The sequence below is a fragment of the Gobio gobio genome, assembly GCF_949357685.1.
Source record: "Gobio gobio genome assembly, chromosome: 2".
Taxonomy (NCBI): Eukaryota; Metazoa; Chordata; class Actinopteri; order Cypriniformes; family Gobionidae; genus Gobio; species Gobio gobio.
Window position 1 is genome coordinate 25,698,654 of NC_137098.1, and position 25,517 is coordinate 25,724,170.

General features: G+C 41.7%; 1 protein-coding gene across 10 annotated transcripts in view; it reads right to left on the bottom strand.

The window, feature by feature from the left end:
* The window catches only part of LOC307122574 (protein phosphatase 3 catalytic subunit alpha), a 387,852-nt gene that overhangs the window by 22,626 nt on the left and 339,709 nt on the right, over nt 1-25,517 (bottom strand). For all 10 annotated transcript variants that reach the window (XR_013816062.1, XR_013816063.1, XM_079810631.1 and 7 more), the window contains 2 exons: nt 2,140-2,265; nt 1,907-1,978 (listed from right to left, as the gene is read on the bottom strand). Coding sequence is in view for 8 of the 10 variants with exons in the window: in XM_079810631.1 (XP_079666757.1) it covers nt 1,907-1,978; nt 2,140-2,265 (198 nt within the window). In the remaining 2 variants the exon portion in view is untranslated. The remainder of the gene's footprint in view (nt 1-1,906; nt 1,979-2,139; nt 2,266-25,517) is intronic.

A 25,517-nucleotide genomic window follows, 5' to 3' on the forward strand; every position in this document is an offset into this window, starting at 1 on the left:
CCAGAAGAAACAGAAAAATAACAGAAGAATGATCAGTGAATGGCTGAGGAATGACAGGGAGAGAAAGAGAGAGAAAAGTGGCAAAAAAGTGCACCCATAAAAAAAGAGAGAAGAAAAGCTTCAAAGAACTCTGAAAAAAGAGAAAGAAATTCATTAGATGAAGCAACAGACAAAATATTTGAGAGGGAGAGAGAGAGATGGACAAAATGAGTGAAAAAGAAAAGAAAAAAGAGAAATAAAACTAAGAATATTTAATGGATATTAAAAAAGAAAACTGTTAGAGAGTATAGCATCAGAGCATGATGAGATGTTAGTGTTAATAAGTATGTACTCTACCAAAGCTTGTACTCCTTGAAGGTTTCAGGTCAACCGTTTATTTGTCATCTAACATTTTATTTTTATTTGGAATGGCAATAAATAGCATTTTTTTCTCACCATGACTGTGTTGTAGAAAAATATAAAAACACAATCTTATATTTAATGTAATAATCCAAGTTTTTGCTCTTTGATTAGTCCACACTGAAAATCTGAATAAATGTTTAAATGTGTCATTAAAAATGCAAACAAAGTAATGTTATGATAAGAAAAAGAATAAGAAATATTTAAAATTCGGCACTAACATTTCTAACTTAGATGTTCTTGCTTCCACACGCACCACTGTCAATAAAACAAAATAACAAAATAAATACTAAGAAATTCTGAAATGAAAGGTGCAGTGTGTAATATTTATGAGGTTCTATTGACAGAAATGCAATATTATACACATAACTATGTTTCCAGTGGTATATAAAGACCTTACATAATCAACCGTTATGTTTTTATTACCTTAGAATGAGCCATTTCGATCTACATTTTGCGGTGTCATGTTTCTACAGTAGCCCTAAATGGACACACTGCTCTAAAGAGCTCTAGCTACTCTCTGCCGTCTCAGGCAACGACATCTTATCCTGTGTCGGCCACCGTAGCTTCTCTATGTGCTTTGAAAGGGAGGGGTGAGCGGTGCGCTAAAATTTACACAGTGCACCTTTAATACATTTTTCTAATCAAATTTTCACTTTGTAATTATGCTGATGACAAAATTATGTCTTGAAAAAAATTATGAATAAAAATCAGTGATCTCAGACATTTGGAACCCACTGTATGTGTTTATTACATACTAAATATTATCATATACTGTTCATGTTTTACCATCTGTCCTATTTAATCTTATTTGGCTTATAAAGGTGCTGTATGCAATTTTTTTTGACATATAAATACCATAATATGTTTGTTGAGATATAGGAAACGTGCTAAGTTCAAATACTTGTTTCTCTGAAAAAACAATGATACAGCCAATTATTATCCTCTGAAATGTGCTTTCCTTTTTGGAATGTCTGTTTTTGTTTTTGGTCTGTGTGATTCTGCCCACTGCATATTTTCTCAATAGTATTTCAACACCCTGGGTTGCCAGTTAAAGGTGGCAGATTCTGACCTAATAAGCCTTGTCAATAAAAAAATAAACATTGCAAACACATACATTTGCTGATCAAAGTACATTGTAAGGCTTGTCACTTTCAATCGTCAATTGTGCTCGTTCCTGCTGCATCTTCTTAATTTGGCATTAAATCTGAGGAGAGCGTTGTGGAAACAACTCTCTCCAAAATTTAGTTAATAAATTTATAACAGTGCAAATTAAATGCCTTGCTCACAGACAAAACCTTCTCTCCAATATGGTCCTTTTGAGTTGTAAGACCAGCATTATTCTAAATAACTCTAAAGGTCCAGTAATATTCCAGATTTATTTTGAGGGTAAAAAGATGAAGGGTGCCCCCTTGTGAAACCAACCATGCACTTTACTTTCAAACTTCTTGTAATGCTACATAGAAACTGAATGATGCGTGTGCTTGCGTACGCTTGAATTTCTTACCATCTATCTCTTCATCAGTGGTCAGCTCATCATTGGAGCAGATGCTCAAGACATTTACCAGCATCTCAGTCACTACAGGAACAAGAAAGAGAGAGAGAGAGAGAGAGAGAGAGAGAGAGAGAGAGAGAGAGAGAGAGAGAGAGAGAGAGAGAGAGAGAGAGAGAGAGAGAGTTTGTCTGCAGTAGTTATTGAGGATTTTATGCCACAAAAACTGTTGAAAGCAAATGGTTTACCTTTCTCCCCAACAAAGGGCAAAGACCAAGTGAAGACATCCATGAAGTTAGGCAGCCAGTAAGGATGAGGAGAACAGTTAAACTGTCGAATATTCATGACATTATTCTCATATTTCAGCACAGCAGCTGTATAAGGAAGAGAGGTACAAGAAGAAGGGAAAGCATAAAAGAGAGAGTATGGGACAGTTGAGTAAATGATACAACACTAGGTGCGTTTACATGGAGCACTGTAATCGGTTTAAAAGTCCAATCCGAATGAAAATGCTCCATATAAACACCTCAATCGGAATAAAAATGGCCAAACCGAATGAAATTGTAATCGGTTTGAGAGGGGTGGGATAAACCTTTTCATGAACCGATCAAACGAAAAATTCCACCATGTAAACGACCTGATCCGATTACTTTGAGTGTACGTCTTTCTGTGACGTGATATATAGCGCGAGCGCCTCCACAACTGAAGAGTGCGTGCCGCGCTCACATCAGGCTAATGTTGACAAGAGAGGAAAGTTAATTTTTCTGAGGTATTAAACTTTTTATTTCGTAATATGTTATGAACATGATGTTGGAATAATGACACAGACATAGCCTGGCTACACAATCTCATCTTGACAGCGTTTGTCCTGGGCTTCAACTGCGCCTGACAGAATAATTCATTTTTCTGAGGTGATTCTTACACTTTACAACAAATAATGAATAGCTTTTATAAAACTGTACAAGTCCTGGTGGCCGCTGAGAGTAGCCATTGCAGCGGGGAACATTCAAGCTGCTGGAAAGGACGTGTCGACGTTTTGTTTCTTGTAATTTAGATATAAAAAAAAAGTTAAACAACTGCTTCAAATTGGTTAAGTAACATTACCCACAGTCTACTTTAATTACTTTAGTTAATATTTATACCTTTGTGATTATGGTATCTTTCCTTAATCATCTGAAATATGGGCCCCACTTTATATTAGGTGGCCTTAAGTACTATGTACTTACATCAAAAAATAACAAATTGTATTGCAAAACACCTTTGCTGATATCGAGGTGGGATACAGGTAGGGTTAGGGACAGGTGTGGTGGTATGGGTAAGTTTAAGGGTAGGGTTAGGTGTAAGGGAAGTGTCAACTGTGTAAATACAAATGTAACTACAGAACTTAATTACAGATGTAATTACATGCAGGTATATTTTTAAATGTAAGTACAATGTAAAAACATGTATGTACACAATAAGTGCATTGTATCAAATGATTAATTAAAATGTTAGTACATAGTAGTTAAGGCCACCTAATATAAAGTGGGTCCTATTTATGCGTTTAGTACTAGTATGCGGAGCACGTCTTGAATGCTTTCATTCATGTTTCACCATACATCCTATGTTTTTATTAATAATTTGGGTGCATTTTATAGTTAATTTTGTGTTTTTCAAAATAAATGAATTTAATTCATTTTGATTCCGCATTCATCATTCACAGCTGTTGAAATAGCAATAGAAATTGTATAGGACATATATCAGTTTAAACTACTGCATGTCCGCCCACAGAAAAATAAATAAATATAAAAATTACCAACACAGAACTATTGATCCACTATACTAACGTTACGAATCTGATGCGGCAGACAAACTGTGTGTGCATGTCACAAAATGATTCCGACTGAAAGTCAGCACATGTAAACACCAGATCGGTTTAGATAACGTCTCATGTAAACAGTCCACCGAATCTTTCAATCGGAATGATTTTAATCGGAATGACAAAAAAGTGCGCATGTAAACGTGGCTACTGTCTCAGATGTAGAACAGACAAGCACACACGTACATGCACACACACACACACACACACACACACACAAGCTCACACACTCACACACACACACACACACACACACACACACACACACACACACACACACACACACACACACACACACACACACACACACACACACACACACACACACACACACACACACACACACAAACAAGCTCACACACTCACTCTCTCTCGCACAAACACACACACACACACACACACACACACACACACACACACACACACACACACACACACACACACACACACACACACACACACACACACACACACACACACACACACACACACACACACACGCACACACCAAAGTTTAAATGGTAATTTCCCTCAAAGGGTCCATCAGCTCAATTTAGAGGCAGCCACATGAAACTTCTTTCTCCCTACAGCTGTCTACATCTCTGTGCCTAAATTCAACATTTTTGGAATAAATCTGCCAATTATTTTGTCTTTCTAAGCATTTTATGTTTCTTAAATACTTTTTAAAACACAATTAACAGCTTACAGTTTTTTTTAGTCGCTTTGGTACTATTTTCTCAAGCAAGGTGTACATTTTCAAAACTCATGGTGCTAATATCACAACAGATCATCAAATGTGCACTTTTTTCAAACATTTCAGCATATTTTCAATTGTGTTAGTACAATACACAAAACCACAAAGTATCCTTTTCACTACACAAAAGAAGTGTTTCATCTTTATACATATTTCATTCACAGAAACTGCCTTTCATAAAGCTCTTACTATCAAACTTTTGATTTGCATCTCTTCTCGTTCAGTTTAATACATTTGTCTTTTATTTAATCCAACTGATCTTAATGGTTAATCAATGAATCATTTGGTACACCAATAGATTTATATATATATATATATATATATATATATATATATATATATATATATATATATATATATATATATATATATATATATATATATATATATATATATATATTGATTATATAGACATAGTTTCTATTTTATTTGCAATTTCCGAAATGAATAACCATATGAAATGAATTATTTTTACATTATAAGTGAGTTATCTTAGATTATAAGGTGTGTGTGTCTGTGTGTGGCCTGGTAAACTCTACATTATGGGGACAAAAGGTGGGGGGGTGGGACAGCAATATTTGCAATTTGTGAATAGAGCAGAATAGAGTATAAGGGAGTGGAAATAATCAATGACGGTGTAACATCAGGCTGATGAGAAATCAGAAGAAGGGAGACAGATGGTATTAAATATAGCATTTTACATTACAGCCATGTGATACTGAAAACAGATTACCATGGTAGAGACTGTCACATTACTGTAACTCACCCTTATAAAGCTCAACTACAGTAGATTCAGTCATATGGTACAATCTAAAAAAAAAAAGGTTCTATATGGCACTAAAAGTGGTTCTTTGTCGTAAACATAGGGGAACCACTTAACATGTTCTGTATATGGTAGCGATGCTATATGGCACCTTAGTCAGTGGTGCTATATAGCACCTCAGCCAAAGAACCGGTGAAGAACCACTGAAGCACCAAGATTGGTGCTATACAGCACTTAAAAAGGTTCCCCTATGACTACGAGCCAAGAACCACTTTGTCTTTTAGTGCTATATAGAACCTTTTTTTTTTTAGAGTGTACAGTGAGAACATTTATTGGCAGCAAACTCTGATATAGCACAGAACCTCATGGCTGTGTCATAACTTTATCACACCAGATAACACACTGAATACTATTACAAACATCAAGGATTCAATTACATAAGTTAGGTAATTTAAGTGTATTTTCTAATGAGGCATATGCAGCCTGTGTTACTGTGTTACTGGTACTGTTTGAAACATGTATCTTGCATTGTTTGCTGTTGGATGAACTGAATGTTAAAAGTACTAAACTGAAAGAAGATCATACTGTTGTGTTTCGGTGATTAAACCAAATGTTCTCATTACATATTACAATAATCTTGTGTTTGAAACAATGATTATGTGGACTGAATATATGTGAAACTGAATGAAAGCATTACATCAGGTTTTGAAAGAATGACTAGCTGTGTTACAAGTGTGATCAGTTTGGATTTTTGTACTAAGAGTTTTGAAAATGTACACCTTACTTGTGAAAATAGTACCAAAGTGAATAAAAAAAATGTAATTGGAAATGACAAATCAATTCCTTTTTTTTTTCTTCACCCATCATGTCTTGGGACCCAAAAGTACCATTCTATTATCATCACTGCTTCAAGGTACAGACACAGAATATGAACTTTACTTTTAGCTGTTGTGTATTTTTAATGAAAACTTCCTGGAGGTGGCTTACTCCATATGATCATCAATCCTCTCGCTGTGGTGACCAATGTGCGCATGCCCTTGATCTGTCGAAATTTGACACCACACATTACAACTCACAGAGGGGGACTTTCCCATCCCATCTTCCAAGTGGTGTTTGAGAATAGCAGGTCGTCAAACATGGAATGGCTAGCGTGTCATGTAAAATACCAGATGTAAAGGACCTGAAGATATTGTACACTGAACATAAACACGCCTTAAATGTCACTCACAGTCTACTGCCCATACATCTTAGAGGGACATGTATTTACAGAAAATACAACATTGCTATTTATTACACAAAATATTATCTTTCCTCTGTCTATAATTAGGTGATGGTCCACATCATAAATCCTTTTGAAAAGCTGACCTTAAAGTCCACCCACAGAAACAGCAGAGGTTGTGCCTGACAGAGAGAAACTCCTAACTTCCCTCCAAACAACACAAACTTCAAAAATGAAAATGTTTCCATAAAATAAACTAGAAGGGAAGAGGAAAAGGGAAAATTAAATGAATTTAGACATGCAGTCCACTACCACTAGATGTCTCTCTACATTTTCATTCACAAACCAACTTTGTTTATGCATCCAGTGTTTTTGCAATTCACTTACATTGTCCTGCAGTGTGATATATGATTTTTTTATGATAAATGTTAATAAAACTATGTGTAGAATGATTACTTTAAAAATGTGTTTCAGATTAAGTATAGCATATAATACCAATACCAATTACAATTAAATGTGATGTCATGTTTTAAATACACTCACCGAAAGATGTCCACGGTTGATGAAGGGAAATGGAGAATAAATTTAAGCTCCACTTCAAATTTCTTATAAGATCAACATGACTTTAAATATTCAGTTAGATCATAAAAAATATATTAATATATAAATATATTCATATAGGGGAAATCACTGGTGAGAGGAACTCCCACTTCAGAGCCACAATCAGAACGAGGAGGAAAGTTCTCCTTTCTTTCATCTGGCATCTTCACTTTATCCTTCCCTTCATTCCTATGCACCAGTCACAACAGACCCTGCTGTACCAAAACCTTCCAGGCCCGCACACAAGTTTTACCAGTGATCCATGACCCCATCTGCAGCACTGTCTGCTACCTTGTCATTTTAACATGACCCATAGAATGATAAATGCTTTTAGCAATAGTAATGAAATCAAAATCATGAAATACAGAACCATGACATTGGGATCACATTGCCCTTGAGCTTTCTTCAATATCCTACATCTGGCAATTTCAACAAAAATGATCAAAGGAATCTGCAAAATTTCTTATTTGGACTTGTCAGGACTGTGCCATCAACAGATGAAGGATTTTATTCTGCATTTTAATTAATACTCAGAATAAGCTCAGTGGGCCAGCAGAGCCAGTGTCCATTACCCTGCTGCTTTCTGCTACATTCTCCATTATGAGACCCAAACAACGTTTACGTGTTCAACAACGCTTGAAAACCTTGCCAGACCAGTGAAGAGCTGACTGTCATTTGTGTGCTGAAGTTTTTTGTGCCTTGTCAGGGGTTGCATGATTGAGTATTTGCACAGTCAGGGCTGTGGTGCTCATGGTCAGGGCATGATAGACGATTGGTGGTTCCGTCTGGCAACCCTTTGAGAGTGATGGATATCCCGGGCTCCCCCCCTCCCCCCAGGCTAGAGTTACAGCGCCAGTCAATTGGCCGTCAATCTCCTCACATGCTCGTGTCCAGACTTCATTTGGTGTATAAAGAGGTTCGATCTTCAGCCCTCCTCCACACTCATCTATTTAATTCAGACTTTAAGGGATAATTAAGTTTTGCTGGTCCAACTGGAAAATGGAAGGAATAGCATACCAAAAACACAGTGAAAACACTGAAAAGCACATATTCTTGCTTATAATCCTCCTATAAGACATCTGATGTATCTGAAAATTAAGGGTGGATATTATAAAATGTATACACTACTGTATTTGAGGTCAGTAAGACTTAAAAATAAAAAACATTTATTTCTGATTCGTTCTTATTTCTGAAAGATCCTGTGAGACTGAAGAGCAATGGCTACTGAAAATCCAGCTTTGCCATCACAGAGATAAATTACATTTTAAATATATTCAAATGGAAAACAGTTATTTTAAATAACAATAATATTTCTGCATATTTAAGCATAAGATACTTTATTATGACTTTATTATATTATTAAATCTTACCTACACCAGACATTTTAAAGGTATGTGTAAAAACAAATGCCACTGACATAAGTCAAACCACGAACCTTTTAACAAAATTATCCCAGTGATTCATCCCACTAAAGAGCAATAGAAAAAAAGACTAATAAACGTGCTTAAAGGGTAACTAAACCCTAAACCAACTTTTTTTAGTTAATGATCTGTAATACTGAGGCTTTATTAATGCTGTTCATTGATTCGAGTAAATGTTTTGACATTTGAGTATAAAGTGTTTTAATTCTATAAAATATGGTGTAAAACCGCCAAAGTGCTGCCCTCTTAAGGTTGAACGGAGGCTACTGCAGTTGAATTTTCCTATTGGACGTTGTGGTACATCGTGACGTAGGATGGTACCTCCAACGGCTCACTATCCACGCCCCTGGCACGAGCTCACCACGCCCTCAGAAATGTTTCCCCCAATCACATGATGAGAACGACTTCACTCCAGTATGAACTGTCATATTACATGAAGTGGAAACATTATGAATGAAACTCACTTGACACTTGCTTTAACATTGTATTGAAGAAAATACGGTTAAATAATGAAGTTGTCAGTACACGTCAGGCTTTTCTTGCGATTTTATTGCCGCCCGTCATGTGTACAGATAATTTTCATACATGAGACGCGCTTTCAAACCCTGACATGCAAGTGGTTGCCGCGGACGCAGATAGATTAGGTCGGTTCTCTTGCGCGGCTGCTTCACTAGCATCGTCGGCATCGGGAGTTAACGCAGTTTGAGCAGCGGCTCGCATTGATAAGGCTCCGGGTTTATGTCTACAGACAATCCACCCTCCTCCACTTCAGGTGAAGGTAGGAGAAATGACCGCTCTGTTGCAAAGCTGGCGTCACTCCAGTCATTCTCCATCTTTGCGACTCGCGAGTCTGACAGCTGTCAATCAACCCGTCCCTGCAGGTCTCATGTGCACACCCTCCGCTCAGCCCCGCCCTCGGTTCGTCCCCTCTGTGTCCGCCGGGCTCTGCCCACTTTTCCAGCATTTTTTGAAAATTGCCAGTGGGTGGAGTTAAGCTCTGAGCAGGGGTTTAGTTACCCTTTAATGAAGGGTATAGGGCTGCAGATATCGATTATTTTAGTAATCGAGTATTCTTCTGATTATTCCATCGATTAATCGAGTAATCGGATAAAAAGTACTTTTGTCTTTATTAAAGCAATACTAGATATACAAGAGAAAATAAGACAGGTCTCTTAAAATGAACTAATTTGTTTTCTTTTTAGAAAAATTATCAGCAATTTTTATTGCTGAAATTGCACATTAATATCTGTGAAAACTAAACCCATTGAAGTGCATTAAATTGCCATATTACATTCAAAACGCAAATACAAATATATGAATTAAAAAATCATAAATAAAAATATAAAAATCTATTTCAAATTACTTAAAAAAAGGTAAACATTGTACAACCTAAAACTAAACCTAGAGGCTACAACCTATACATCAAAATAATAATAAACAAGAATAATACCTAAACATTGCATTTATGTTGTGCTACTTAACTTTCAAGTTTCAGCCTAACTACAGCTGAGGCATGACATAAGCCTTTCCTGTCTTCGGAAGGCTTTTTTTGGCTTTTGTAAGAGGCAAAAATTAATGGACAGGAAGGTAACTTGGAACAAGAGTCCATACTAGTGATGCGCAGATCAGCTCTAACATCACCCAAACCATTCACCCACAACTATGATTTTCTCTGATTTAGATATCCACAGCCGATCGTCACATTACAATTATTCAAATTCTCAGTGTTAAAGGGATAGTTCACCCAAAAATTTAAATTAGCTCATGATTTACTCACCCACAAGTCATCCTAGGTGTATATGACATTCTTCTTTTAGACGAATAAAATCAGAGTTATATTACAAAAGTCCAGGCTAATCCAAGTGTTATTATAGCAGAAATAGTTGTTCTGTTTTTGAAGTCCATAAAAAATGCATCTGTCCGTCAAATAACATGCTCCACGCGGCTTCGGGGTGTTAATAAAGGCCTTCTAAAGCAAATCGATGCATTTGTAGAAGAAAAATATCCATATTTAAAACTTTATAAAGTAAAGTTTGGGCCGACCGTCTTCCGTGTTCAATTTATGGAAAAAGTGTTGAAAGGTCCTCTGCCGATCGAAAGACTAACACGACCAGGACGCTCGTCATGACGTTACGTACGCATCTTGAGTTTCACTTTCAACACTTTTCCATGGAAGGCGATTGGCTGGAACTTTACTTGATAAAGTTTTAAATATGGATATTTTTCTTTCACAAACGCATCGATTCGCTTCAGAAGGCCTTTATTAACACGCCGGAGCCGTGTGGAGCACGTTATTCGATGGACAGGTGTATTTTTTTATGGACTTCAAAAACAGAGCAACTATTATTGCAGTTATAATACTTGGATTAGCCTGGACTTTTGTAATATAATTCTGATTGTATTCGTCTGAAAGAAGAATGTCATATACACCTAGGATGACTTGAGGGTGAGTAAATCATGGGCTAATTTTAATTTTTATGTGAACTATCCTTTTAAGCGCGATGCTATTGTAACATATTACACTGAAGTAAGTACATTTCTTAAATAACCTAAACCAGAGGTCGACAACCTATGCTAGGAGTAGGCTAATTTCTGGAATGTGAGCAAAAGCAAGAGATGTGTTTGTATTTCATTCAGATAAAGTACATCGCACATATCAGATCTATGTTTTAAGGTAATCATTCATTATAGTAACAGCTTGTTTTATTAAGTTAGGAGCTATAAATATGATTAAAGTGTGAGATTTAAATTACGCAAATCAATGATAGCAGGCAGCTCTGAAAGCAGGAGCGCTACGCATCACGTGCACACAAAATTCACAGCTTGTTCTACTATTTGTTGCACTTAGCTTTGAGAAAATTTTTGTCACAGACACGTCAGGTTCCAACCTCCACCAATCACAACGCACGCCATCTCCTGAGTACTGATCACCATCACCTGCACCTCATCACGGCACTCATCACCAGCACTATATAACACACACTCACACAGCACTCCATGTCCGGTCTTGTTCGCATATACTCTGTGCTATGCTTACCTCAAGGACTTCTCTTCGCATACTTACCTGTCTCCAGCGTGTCTCCTTCCCTTTGTGTTTCTCGTCTGCTGTGTGGGTGTGTTCCAGTCAGCTCCTCAGTTCTCCAGCAATCTCCAAGCTCCAACGTTCATCTATCTGCAAAGCGAAGGACAGTAACTATCTCTATCATATCCATTCAACGTCCATCTACAACCAGTTTACTCACCTGTGTTACTTCATCTGCTCTACTGTGGTCAAATAAACTACCATTACCTGTTACGTCTGTGTCTGTTTCCTTCCTGGGTTATCACATAGACCACAGTGGCATCCGGAAGGACGAGAGGAAGGTGGAATCCATCACCAACTGGCCAGAACCCACAACCATCAAAGAACTCCGACGCTTCCTCGGATTCTCCAACTTCTACAGACGTTTCATTAAAGGTTACAGTTCGATCACTCATCCACTCACCAGTATGCTACGCAATAAGCCCAAGTCTCTGTCCTGGAGCCCGGCAGCCACCAACACCTTTGAACAACTTAAGAAAGCCTTCACCACCGCTTCCTTACTCGTCCATCCAGATCCAGAAAAGCCTTTCATCGTGGAAGTGGATGCCTCCACAACTGGAGTGGGAGCGGTGTTGTCCCAGCAGCAGGGGACGCCTAGTAGACTCCATCCATGCGCCTTCTCCCGCAAGCTCAGCCCGGCGGAAGTCAACTACTCCATCGGTGACAGGGAACTCCTTGCTGTTAAGCTTGCCTTGGAAGAGTGGAGGCATTGGCTGGAGGGAGCCAAACATGCGTTCCTGGTGCTAACGGATCACAAGAACTTAGAATATCTTCGATCAGCCAAAAGATTAAACCCAAGACAAGCCCGTTGGGCTATGTTTTTCTCCCGCTTCAATTATACCATCTCTTATCGCCCAGGTACAAAAAATATTAAGGCTGATGCTCTCTCCCGTCTTCATGCTCCTGATGAACAAACCGAAGAACCAGAACACATTATTCCAAGTTCCCTCATCGTAAGTCCTATTACCTGGTCTGAAGAAACTATCCCCTCCTCCAATGCCTCCACGAACCCTCCGCCGGGCTGTCCACCAGGCTTGTTGTACATCCCACGGACACGACGCACTCCCACTATTCACTCGGCTCACACGTCACTTGGTACTGGTCACCCGGGGGTCAATGAAACCCTCTCGTTGCTTAAAGAACGCTTCTGTTGGCCAGGGATGGCTTCGGATGTCAGAAGGTACATGCAGGGCTGTAGGGAGTGTGCCATTTCCAAATCTCCTCGTCATCTGCCAGCTGGGAAACTCCTTCCTCTGCCCGTTCCAGAACGCCCATGGTCACACCTAGGAGTGGACTTCATCACTGATCTTCCGGCCTCAGACGGTAATACCACCATCCTAGTAGTTGTTGATTGTTCCTTCCTTCCAGGATTGCCTACTGCCATGGAGACAGCCGAAACACTCTTCAACCAAGTTTTCAGATACTTCGGAGTACCAGAAGACATTGTCTCAGACCGAGGTCCCCAGTTCATATCCAGAGTATGGAAATCGTTCTTCTCCCTCCTAGGTGTGGCCGTTAGCCTGACGTCGGGATATCATCCACAATCGAACGGGCAGACGGAAAGGAAGGTACAGGAAATTGGCCGCTTCCTACGTACCTTCTGTCATGACCACCAGGACTCTTGGAACCAGTTCCTGGGTTGGGCCAAGTACGCCCAAAATTCGCTGAAACAGTCAACCACAGGACTCACCCCGTTCCAGTGCGTACTCGGCTTCCAACCTCCATTGTTCCCCTGGGATGGGGAACCCTCCAACGTTCCAGCAGTGGACTACTGGTTCAGAGAGAGCGAGAGGGTCTGGGACTCAGCACACCATCAATTGCAACGGGCCCTGCGCAGACGCAGGATGGTAGCCGACCTCCGACGGTCTGACACTCCTGTCTTCCAGCCTGGTCAGATGGTTTGGCTATCAACCAGAGACATCAGAATGCGTCTACCTTGCAAAAAGCTGAGTCCCAGGTTCATTGGCCCATTCCCCATCATCAAGCAGGTCAATCCAGTCACCTACCAACTCCATCTTCCACAAGGGTATCGTATACACCCCACTTTCCATGTGCCCTCTGGAGCGGGCCGTGGAGGGGGGGGTACTGTCACAGACACGTCAGGTTCCAACCTCCACTAATCACAACGCACGCCATCTCCTGAGTACTGATCACCATCACCTGCACCTCATCACGGCACTCATCACCAGCACTATATAACACACACTCACACAGCACTCCATGTCCGGTCTCGTTCGCATATACTCTGTGCTATGCTTACCTCAAGGACTTCTCTTAGCATACTTACCTGTCTCCAGCGTGTCTCCTTCCCTTTGTGTTCCTCGTCTGCTGTGTGGGTGTGTTCCAGTCAGCTCCTCAGTTCTCCAGCGATCTCCAAGCTCCAACGTTCATCTATCTGCAAAGCAAAGGACAGTAACTATCTCTATCATATCCATTCAACGTCCATCTACAACCAGTTTACTCACCTGTGTTACTTCATCTGCTCTACTGTGGTCAAATAAACTACCATTACCTGTTACGTCGGTGTCTGCCTCCTGTGTACTGTAACAATTTTAATGGTGTAGGCCATTTCAGAGATATCAAGTAGGCTATATAAAGTCCCATAAAATATTTCATGTCGGTGACATGTCACATGACACAATGACGATGATACGGTGTGCAAATTCCATTCCCGCTGATTGCTTCAGGTGTTTCGAGTAGCTCGTATCTCTTCAGCTGACGCAGAACAACTCTCAACTCTCAAGGTCTAATGATCGCCTGATTGCTCCTGTCTGCCTCCTGTCTTGCTGCAGCTAGTGTTTGTAGCTCTGTACAGTCTTGCTTTTGAATCTCTAGTTGATATATTTTCTTTGTTTTACAACTAAATATAACTTACTTATCACCATATATTGTTTAAATATTGCCTATCACGCTAAATTTGAAATCGTTAGCTTTTAATCTAAATCACTATCACACGTTAGCATTTGACTAGCCTGTAAGCTTGTCATCTCTGCATTTACATTTACATTTACATTTAGTCATTTAGCAGACGCTTTTATCCAAAGCGACTTACAAATGAGAGCAAAAGAAGCAACTAGAACAGTCAAGGGCAACAGTATGCAAGTGCTGTAGCAAGTCTCAGTTAATCTAGCTCAGAACACACAGGACAGTTTTTTTATTTTTTATTTAATTTTTTTTTTATAAATAAATTAGACAGACAGAAAATGAATAGAATGATAAGTGCTATTCTTGATTGGTCAGGTGCTGCTGGAAGAGATGTGTCTTTAGGTGTTTTTTGAAAATGGCTACAGACTCGGCCGCACGAATTGAGACAGGCAGGTCATTCCACCAGGTGGGAACAGCCCAGGAAAAGCTCCGTGAGAGCGATTTCATGCCTCTCTGGTATGGCACCACAAGGCGTCGTTCACTAGCAGAACGTAAGTTCCTGGAGGGTGTGTAGGTCTGAACGAGCGAGTTTAGGTATATTGGTGCTGAGCCAGTGGTTGCTTTGAAGGCGAGCACCAGTGCCTTGAATTTGATGCGAGCAGCTATTGGCAGCCAGTGCAGACTGATGAAGAGAGGCGTGACGTGCGCTCTCTTCGGCTCATTAAAGACCAACCTCGCCGCTGCATTCTGGATCAGTTGCAAGGGTTTGATAGTGCATGCCGGAAGGCCCGCTAGAAGAGCATTACAGTAGTCCAGTCTGGAGAGAACAAGAGCTTGGACCAGTAGTTGTGTGGCATGCTCTGATAGGAAGGGTCTAATCTTCCTAATGTTGTATAATGCAAATCTACAGGATCGGGTTGTTGCAGTAATGTGGTCAGTGAATTTTAGCTGATCATCAATCACAACTCCAAGGTTCCTGGCTGTCCTGGACGGAGTTATGGTTGATGAACCTAGCTGAATGGAGAGATTGTGGTGAAGTGCTGGGTTGGCAGAGACAACAAGAAGTTCTGTCTTTGCAAGGTTAAGTTGAAGGTGATGTTCCTTCATCCAGGCAGAAATGTCTGTTAGGCAGGCAGCGATACGAACACCAACCGATGGATCATCTGGTTGAAATGAGAAGTAGAGTTGAGTGTCGTCGGCATAGCAGTGATAGGAAAAGCCATGTTTCTGAATGACCGATCCCAGTGATGACATGTAGATGGAGAAGAGAAGTGGTCCAAGCACTGAGCCCTGGGGAACTCCAGTAGCTAGATGATGTGACTTAGACACTTCACCTCTCCATGACACCCTGAAGGACCTACCTGAGAGGTAAGACTTGAACCACTGGAGAGCAGTTCCTGAGATGCCCATCTTCATGAGAGTTGACAGGAGGATCCGGTGGTTAACTGTGTCAAAAGCAGCAGACAAATCCAGTAAGATAAGTACTGTGGATTTGGAAGCTGCTCTTGCCTGTCTGAGTGCCTCCGTAACCGAGAGCAGGGCAGTCTCAGTTGAGTGCCCGCTTTTGAAGCCGGATTGGTTGATGTCCAGGAGGTTGTTCTGTTCAAGAAACGTAGACAACTGGTTAAACACCACTCGCTCAAGTGTCTTTGCAATGAAAGGAAGAAGGGATACCGGTCTGTAGTTTTCTAAAAGTGCTGGGTTTAGAGAGGGTTTCTTAAGCAGTGGGGTTACCCGAGCCTGCTTAAATGCTGTGTGGAAGGTCCCGGTGTGAAGAGAGGTGTTGACAATGTGAGTGAGTGCAGGAGTAACAGAAGAAGAAATGGCCTGAAGGAGGTGGGTGGGGATAGAATCAAGCGGACAGGTAGTGGGATGATTGGATAGGATGAGTTTGGAGACATCTGCTTCAGAGAGCAGAGAGAAGGAGGGGAGTGAGTGTGTGATGGTTGTTGAGATGTGCGAGTCAGTTTGTGGTGTGGAGAATTGACTGCTGATGGAGGAGGTTTTGTTTGTGAAAAATGATGCAAAGTCATCAGCTGTAAGAGTTGATGAAGGAGGGGGAGGAGGAGGACAAAGGAGCGAAGAGAATGTTTTGTAAAGTGCACGAGAGTCAGAGCAGTTGTCGATTTTGTTGTGGTAGTATGTAGTTTTAGCAGTGGAGACATTAGTAGAGAAAGAAGCAAGAAGAGACTGATACAGGGTTAGGTCAGTAGCGTTTTTAGTTTTGCGCCACTTCCTCTCTGCCGCCCGGAGTCCAGAGCGATGTTCGCGGAGAACATCAGACAGCCAGGGGGCAGAGGGGGTGGTGCGGGCTGGCCTGGATGTAAGGGGACAGAGGTTGTCTAAGCAAGATGTTAGAGTGGAGCAAAGAGTGTCAGTAGCACTGTTAGTGTCTAGTGCTGAGAACTGAGCAGGTGGAGGGAGTGAGGATGAAACCATAGTGGATAGACGGGAGGGAGAGTGCGAGCGTAGATTACGCCGAAAGGTGATCTGTGGGGGAGTGTGTGTTGTGTCAGGAGTCAGTATGAGGTTAAGAGTGATGAGAAAGTTATCTGAGGTGTGCAGTGGAGTAACTAAAGTGTTGTTTGTGGAGCAATAGCGTGTGTAGATAAGGTCCAGATGGTTACCTGATTTGTGAGTAGCTGTAGTAGATACTCGCATGAGGTCAAATGAGGTCAGAAGAGTGGTGAAGTCAGCAGCCTGGGGTTTATCAAGGTGGATGTTGAAGTAACCAAGCAGTACCAGAGGAGTGCCATCCTCAGGGAAGTGAGAGAGGAAAATATCCAATTCCTCTAAGAAGTTACCCAATTGACCTGGAGGGCGATAAATAACTACAACATGGATTTTAGCAGGATGAGTGATAGTGATTGAGTGTGATTCAAAAGAGCGGTTGCCAGATAAAGATGTAATGGGCTCAAATTTCCAATCATTTGAGATGAGCAAACCAGTACCTCCACCCCTCCCAATCGGGCGAGGGGTGTGTGAAAAAGTGAAATTATTTGAGAGAGCTGCAGGAGTGGCAGTGTCTTCTGGTTTGATCCAGGTTTCAGTTAGAGCCATGAGACTGAGATGTGAATGAGTGGAAAAAGATGAAATAAAGTCTGCTTTGTTTACAGCAGACTGGCAATTCCACAGACCAATTGGAATGGACATTAATGTAGTAGAGGAAATAGGTACACTACGCAGATTATTAGGATTACGGTGTCTAGAACGTGCTGAGCGTGACTTGCGGGTGTTTGTGGTAATAGTAGCGATTTGGAAGCACATCGTGAATACGGGTCAGAGAACTAAACAGATAACAACAAGCAAAACACAAAAGTGGACAAAGTAGAAGGAAAGCTATACTCAAGTGCCTTGTCGTGTCCTTGCTTGAGTGGAGTCGCGCAGAGTAGAGTCGAATGGTCTTTACACTCCTCGGTCTTCACACGAGGGCCGCCGCTTCCGCTGCCGCGGAGAACCGCTCACTTATACTCACGTTAATTGTCCTTATTGAATACAGATGGCTACTCCCAGTGAAACGCGTTCGCGCGAGGTCACGTGACTAACAAACTTTCAGCAAACAGACAACCACTACAGCACACAGACAACGTTCTGACTAACAGCTGAACTACAGATCACTTAAGAAAATGTAAACAGTACTCACAGACTAGTTGTTCTCCCTGAAGTTCGATTGCTTCTCTCTACCTCCAATTGTAAACAACACAGCTCTTATACCACGCTGGCTAGCGGCCACGCCCAGTGAAACGCGTTCGCGCGAGGTCACGTGACTAACAAACTTTCAGCAAACAGACAACCACTACAGCACACAGACAACGTTCTGACTAACAGCTGAACTACAGATCACTTAAGAAAATGTAAACAGTACTCACAGACTAGTTGTTCTCCCTGAAGTTCGATTGCTTCTCTCTACCTCCAATTGTAAACAACGTTTACAATTGCACCCGGGCCTCCTGTTTTCTGAGTTCATTAAACAACCGTGGTGAGCTGGATTAGTAAATAGTGTCCACCAAACAACTGTGGTAAATTGGATTAATCAACAAACACGGTAAGCCATGTCATCTTCTCCCATCATTGTCACTTGGTGACTGTGAGACAGCATAGTCGCGGATCGAAAGTGCCCTAGTTTTTGGCGATTCTATTACACGGAACGTGAAAATAGAGACACCAGCCACCATAGTCACATGTTTACCGGGAGCCAGAGCGCCTGACATCAAAGCAGTAAGTGCTGGCTAAAGCTAATGGTCAATTCTCTAAGATTATTATTCATGTTGGCACTAATGATGTTCGACTTCGCCAGTCGGAGATCACCAAAATTAACATTAAAGAGGTGTGTGAACTCGCAAGTACGATGTCAAATGCAGTTTTTTTGCTCTGGACCGCTGCCGGTTAAGCGGAGTGATGAGATACTTAGCAGACTATCATCACTCAATGGCTGGTTGTCTAAGTGGTATCCGCAAAATAACATAGGGTTCATAGACAATTGGAAAAGCTTTTGGGGCAGACCTGACCTGTTGAAGAAGGATGGCATCCACCCTTCTTGTGGTGGTGTGCTCTTCTCTCTAGTAATTTGACACATAGTCTTAGAGCTAAACCTTGACTAACTAGGGCCCAGGTCAGGAAGCAGACAAACTGGCTAAACCGACCGTCTGCTAGCTGTCTCACGTCACTGAAGTTAGATAAATCCCAGCACATAGAGACTCTTTCACCTAGATATTATCACATAGAGACTGTGTTTGTTCCCCGAATTAACAAATACAAAAAAAATCAAAACCATTCAACAGTAAAAATTTAATTGATGTCCAACATCAAATAAATGTGTTACAAACAGAGGTGACACGGAGAGCAGATGGCAGATGTAAACAGGGTTTATTAGACAGAACCAGGAAGTGAGCAGATGTGGTGAGTATCAGAAGTGGAAGTCCAGTAGAATGGTGATGACAATGGGTAATACTATACGTTCTTGATTGTAGGTCGTCAGGACAATGGAGCGATGGAAAAAGGGAGCCAGGAGACGAGACGAGGAGACACTCAGGAGACTTGGGAGAACAGTAAGGTAATTCAGGTGAGTCCGTGGAAGCAAGCATTAGCGTGAGCATGTGCAAACGATACCGGACAGTGACTGAGTGCGTGCGTGGGGCTTAAGTTCAGGTGGTGATTGCAGTGATGATGACGTGCAGGTGTATGTGATCAGTACTCGGGTGACTGTGATCGTTGTGTCTGGGAGAGGGTGGAGCCTGGCGTGCTTGTGACATTCTTGCACTGCAGACGCAGTCTGATGTCCCAGGTCAACAGCCAGACCTTCTGCCCAACCTGGAATGTAGGAGCTTCTGAGCAGCGAAGGTCGGCTGTCATCCTGCGTCTGCGAAGGGCCCGTTTACTCTCCCGGAACCAGTAATCAACCGCAGGGACATCGGAGGGTTCCCCTGACCATGGGAAGAGGGGAGGTTGATAGCCGAGCACGCACTGAAACAGGGTAAGACCGGTGGTAGGCTGACGGAGTGAGTTCTGTGCGTACTCGGCCCATCCTAGGAACTGGTTCCAGGAGTCCTGGAGGCCGTGACAGAAGGTACGGAGGAAACGGCAAATCTCCTGGATCTTACGTTCTGTCTGCCCATTCGTTTGGGGATGGTATCCGGACGAGAGGCTGACGGTCACACCTAGGAGGGAGAAAAAGACCTTCCATACCTTGGAGATGAACTGGGGACCCCTGTCCGATACTATGTCTTCGGGGATACCGTAATAGCGGAAGATGTGATTGAACATCAACTCGGCAGTTTCCAGGGCAGTGGGTAATCCTTGTATTGGGAGACGGCAGGACTTGGAAAACCGGTCCACCACTACGAGGACGCAGGTACAATTGTCTGAGACTGGGAGATCTGTGATAAAATCCACCCCTAGGTGTGACCAAGGGCGGTTGGGAACGGGCAGAGGATGGAGCTTTCCAGCTGGCAGGTGACGTGGACTCGTGGCACATTCCCTACATCCCTGCACGTACCTTCTGACATCTGCTGACATCTGGGGCCACCAGAAGCGTTGACGTAGCAGTGAGATGGTTTCATTGACCCCAGGGTGACCAGTGCCCAGTGACGTGTGGGAGGAGTGGATGATAGGAGTGCGTCGTGCTCGAGGGATGAATTGCAAGCCCGGAGGACAACCCGGCAGCACGTTGGTGGAGGCATTGGCAGAGGGCAGGGTCTCCTCCGACCAGGAGATAAGACCAAGGAATAACTGGGTAGGGATGATGGGCTCTTCTGACTTCTCCTCGGGGCTGTGGATGCGGGAAAGGGCGTCCGCCTTGATGTTCTTGGTTGATAGGAGATGTTGAAGTTAAACCGTGTAAAGAAAAGAGCCCATCTAGCTTGGCGTGGATTAAGACGTTTTGCCTCTCGGATATACCCCAGGTTATAGCCAGTAGCCAGTGCCTCTACTCCTCCAGTGCGAACTTGATTGCGAGGTGTTCGCAGTTCCCGATGTCGTAGTTCACCTCCGCCGGGTTGAGCTTGCAGGAGAAGAAGGCACATGGGTGGAGACAACTGGGGTTCCCCTGCTGCTGAGAAAGGACCGCTCCCACTCCGGTGGTGGCACCTCGACGACGAAGGGCAGATCTGGATCTGGGTGGACTAGGAGGGGAGCGGTCGTGAAGGCGGTCTTCAGGGTCTGGAAGGCTTCGGTGGCAGATGAGGTCCAGGACAGAGACTTGGGCTTGTTGCGTAGAAGACTGGTGATTGTGACATAAACAATAGATATAATACAGATGAACCAATGATAAAGCTCGGGTTGCTGAATATTCAATCTCTCTCCCCAAAAGCGCTTATTGTTAATGATATGATTACAGATAATAACCTAGATGTGCTGTGTTTGACAGAAACCTGGCTAAAACCTGATGACTACCTTACTTTAAATAAGTCCACTCCCCAAGATTATTGTTATAAACACGACCCGCGTCTGAAAGGAAAAGGGGGAGGGGTTGCTGTAATTTATAATAATATCTTAAGTATTACTCAGAAGTCTAGTTTTAAATATAATTCCTTTGAAGTCCTGGTGCTTTATGTAACGTTATGTAGTGTAAATGATAAATCCCGTTTAACATTTGTGTTAGCTACTGTATACAGGCCACCAGGGCACAATACAGACTTTACCAAAAAATTTGCTGATTTTCTATCAGAGTTAGTACTGGCTGCAGATAAAGTACTAATTGTTGGTGATTTTAATATCCATGTCGACAATGAAAAAGACGGATTGGGATTAGCATTTAGAGATATTCTAAACTCTATTGGAGTTAGGCAACACGTGTCAGGACCCACTCATCGCCATAATCATACTTTAGACCTAATATTGTCACATGGAATAAATGTTGATACCGTTGAAATTCTGCAGCAGAGCGATGACATCTCAGATCATTACATAGTATCATGTATACTTAATTTAGCTAAGGCTGCAAAGCTGTCCCCTCGCTTCAAATATGGCAGGACTATCACTGCCGGCACTAAAGATTGCTTTTTAAATAATCTTCCTCATCAGTATCATCTCCTCAGCATCCCAGATAGCTTAGAAGAACTGAATGTTGCAACAGAAACTATTGACTCTCTCTTTTCCAGCACTTTAGACACAGTTGCTCCCCTGCGCTTAAAGGGGTGGTAAACCACGATTTCACTATTCTAACTTTAGCTAGCATGTAATGTTGCTGCTTGATCATAAACAACATCTGCAAAGTTACAACGTTCAAAGTTTAAAGCAAAGGGAGATATCTGCTTTTAAAGAAATCAATTTCTAAGGACTACAGCAAACGGCCGGTAGGCGACTACAGACATTCCTCCAGGTTTGCTGACATCACCAGCCCCAATATTTACATAAACCCCTCCTTCGAGAATATTAAATAAGGGGGGGGGGGGGGGGGGGCAGGCCATTTTGTATCGCTGCGTTATTGTGGTTAGTAGGCTGGAGTGGTGTTGCTGCAATGCCGACGAAACGCTGTTATTTTCATCCGGATTGCAGGTCTGGGGTACTTGCTTTGTTCAGCTTTCCTAGGGATGGGGGTGCGTTGCAGTACGTTTAACATACAGCATGTTATATGCATGTGTGTATGAGACAGAGGGGAACAGGTCGCATTTGCAGCAGATATATGCTGCCCATCATAAATCAAAGCACGAGACAGCCAGGGGTCGGAGGAGAAGACTGGAAAATGTGACATAATGGACAATATTCGTCTGTATTTGCAATTCACAAGCCGCGGTTCAGCCGAGCGAGACAATACTGCCAGTGTGTGGATGTACGACGGGCGCGCGCGGCTCCCGCTGCACATTTCACGGAGGAAAGCTTCCACAATCTTCGCGAGTTCAATGCAGGATTTGCACAACGGCTTGTCCTGAAAAATGGATTTAAAAACAGAAGCTGTTTACAGGCCACAACCTGTAAGTATGATTTATTTTTCGTCGATGTGTTTTCCTGTTATAGGTTAATTGTATGTTGTAGCAAGGAAGTAAACAGATGACAAAGCTGTTCTGCAAACCAGTCTGTTAAATGCTCATTCATACCTAACGTTATCCGATGAACACCTAACGTTACAAACACCTAACGTTAAAATCTCAACAGCGAACTTGGCATTAGTGTAAATTATTCTTTGATTAGAGCTTTTATGTATTGTTTATCTACAGGCATGCTAAACATGGTTCTGTGTGTTATTTGGCTACTAGAATAATTTGCTAAAATCAACAAAATCAACAACATGTATATTCAACCCTATACTGACTAGGCTATTAAAAGAGAAGCTACCAGAGGTCATAGATCCTCTTCTTAATATCATTAATTCATCTTTGTCATTAGGATATGTTCCCGAAAACTTTTAAGTTGGCTATTATTAAACCACTTATTAAAAAAACGCAATTATATCCTACAGAATTAGTCAATTACAGGCCAATCTCAAATCTACCCTTTCTGTCAAAAATACTTGAAAAGGCAGTGTCCTCACAGTTATGTTCCTTTTTAGAAAGAAATGGTATCTGTGAGGATTTCCAGTCATGATTTAGACAGTATCATAGTACTGAGACTGCTCTCATCAGAGTTACAAATGATTTACTCTTATCATCCGATCGTGGCTGTATCTCTCTATTAGTGTTACTCGATCTTAGCGTTGCATTCGATACTATCCACCACTTTTTTTTTTTTAAATAGACTCAAAAATTATTTAGGCATTAGTGGAATTGCATTGGCATGGTTTAAATCATACCTATCTGACCGTTATCAGTTTGTAGCAGTAAATGAAGAGATGTCACATCGATCACAAGTTCAGTATGGAGTACCGCAAGGCTCAGTGCTAGGACTGTTGCTTTTCACCCTGTACATGCTACCACTGGGAGATATCATTAGGAAGCATGGCGTTAGTTTTCATTGTTATGCTGACGATACTCAGCTCTATATTTCTTCACCCCCTGAAGAAACTTACCAATTCACAAGATTAACGGAATGCATAGCTGATATAAAAAAATTGGATGACTAGTAATTTCCTGCAACTCAATTCAGAAAAAAAAGAATTTTTAATTATTGGACAAAAAAGCTCCACAAGTAGTAACCTAGAATACTGTCTAACACTTGGTGCTCTGTCAAGTCCTCGTTGTCAGTGAGGAACCTGGGTGTGCTCTTTGATACAAATCTTTCATTTAAAAGCCACGTTTCTAGCATCTGTAAAACTGCATTCTACCATCTTAAAAATATATCTAAATTACTCTCAATGCAAAATGCTGAACAGTTAGTTCATGCGTTCATGACCTCAAGGCTAGATTATTGTAATGCTCTACTGGGTGGTTGCCCTGCTCGCCTAATAAACAAACTCCAGCTGGTCCAAAACGCAGCAGCTCGAGTTCTTACTAGAACCAGGAAGTATGACAATATTCGCCCGGATCTGTCAATACTGCACTGGCTCCCTATTAAACATTGCATACATTTTAAAATCTTGCTTTTTACTTACAAAGCACTAAATGGTTTAGATCCCCAGTATTTGAGCACGCTCTTAACACATTATTCTCCATCACGTCTACTGCAGTCTCAAAATTCTGGCAAGTTGATAATACCGAGAATATCGAAATCAACTGCAGGCAGTGGATCCTGTTCCTATTTAGCACCTAAACTATGGAACAGTCTTCCTAGCATTGTTCGGGAAGCAGACACACTCTGTCATTTTAAATCTAGACTAAAAACCCATCTCTATTCTATGGCATACACATAAAACACTTTTTCAATTAAATGATTTTTAGGCTGCATTAACTAGGTCAGCCGGAACCAGGAACACTTCCCATAACACCTGTTGTACTCGTTACATTATAAAAAGAATGGCATCTACTCTAATGTTAGTCTCTCTGTTTTATCCCGAGATTTACTGCAGTCAGCCGGATCCAGGCCATATCCAGATGAGATGGTGGACCTGCACCCAGACATGACCAACGCCTGACCCTGAAGTGTCTGCAGAGACTGTGTCAGTTAGACTCTCCCTGAAATTACCTCATTGACATGGCATCCTCAATAAATCAGTCTCCGGCGTGATGACTCCGATCGTTAGAATATTCCTATTTAATAATTGTTAAATCGATGCGTCATCCTCAATAAACCCGTCTCCGGCGTGACGACTCCGATTGTTCGACTATTCCTATTTAATAATTGTTGAATCGATATGTCATCCTAAATAAACCCGTCTCCGGCCTGGTGGCTCCGATCTTTCGAATATCGCAATTTAATAATTGTTTAATCAATACGTTATCCTCAATAAACCCGTCTCCGGCGTGTTGCCTCCGATCCTTCGAATATTCCGATCTAATATGACCTCTGACCTGTAAGTTGCCAGAATAATAATCATACGCTTTTTGTTAATTGGTCAGAGGAGAACTGGCACCCCGACTGAGCCTGGTTTCTCCCAAGGTTTATTTTTCTCCATTAGGACACCTGATGGGGTTTTGGTTTCCTTGCCACTGTCGCCTTTGGCTTGGCTTGCTCAGTTGGGGACACTACATTTTCAACTAAATATCCAAATAAATCTAATTAGTAAACTATATTAACCATATAAACTAAATTACT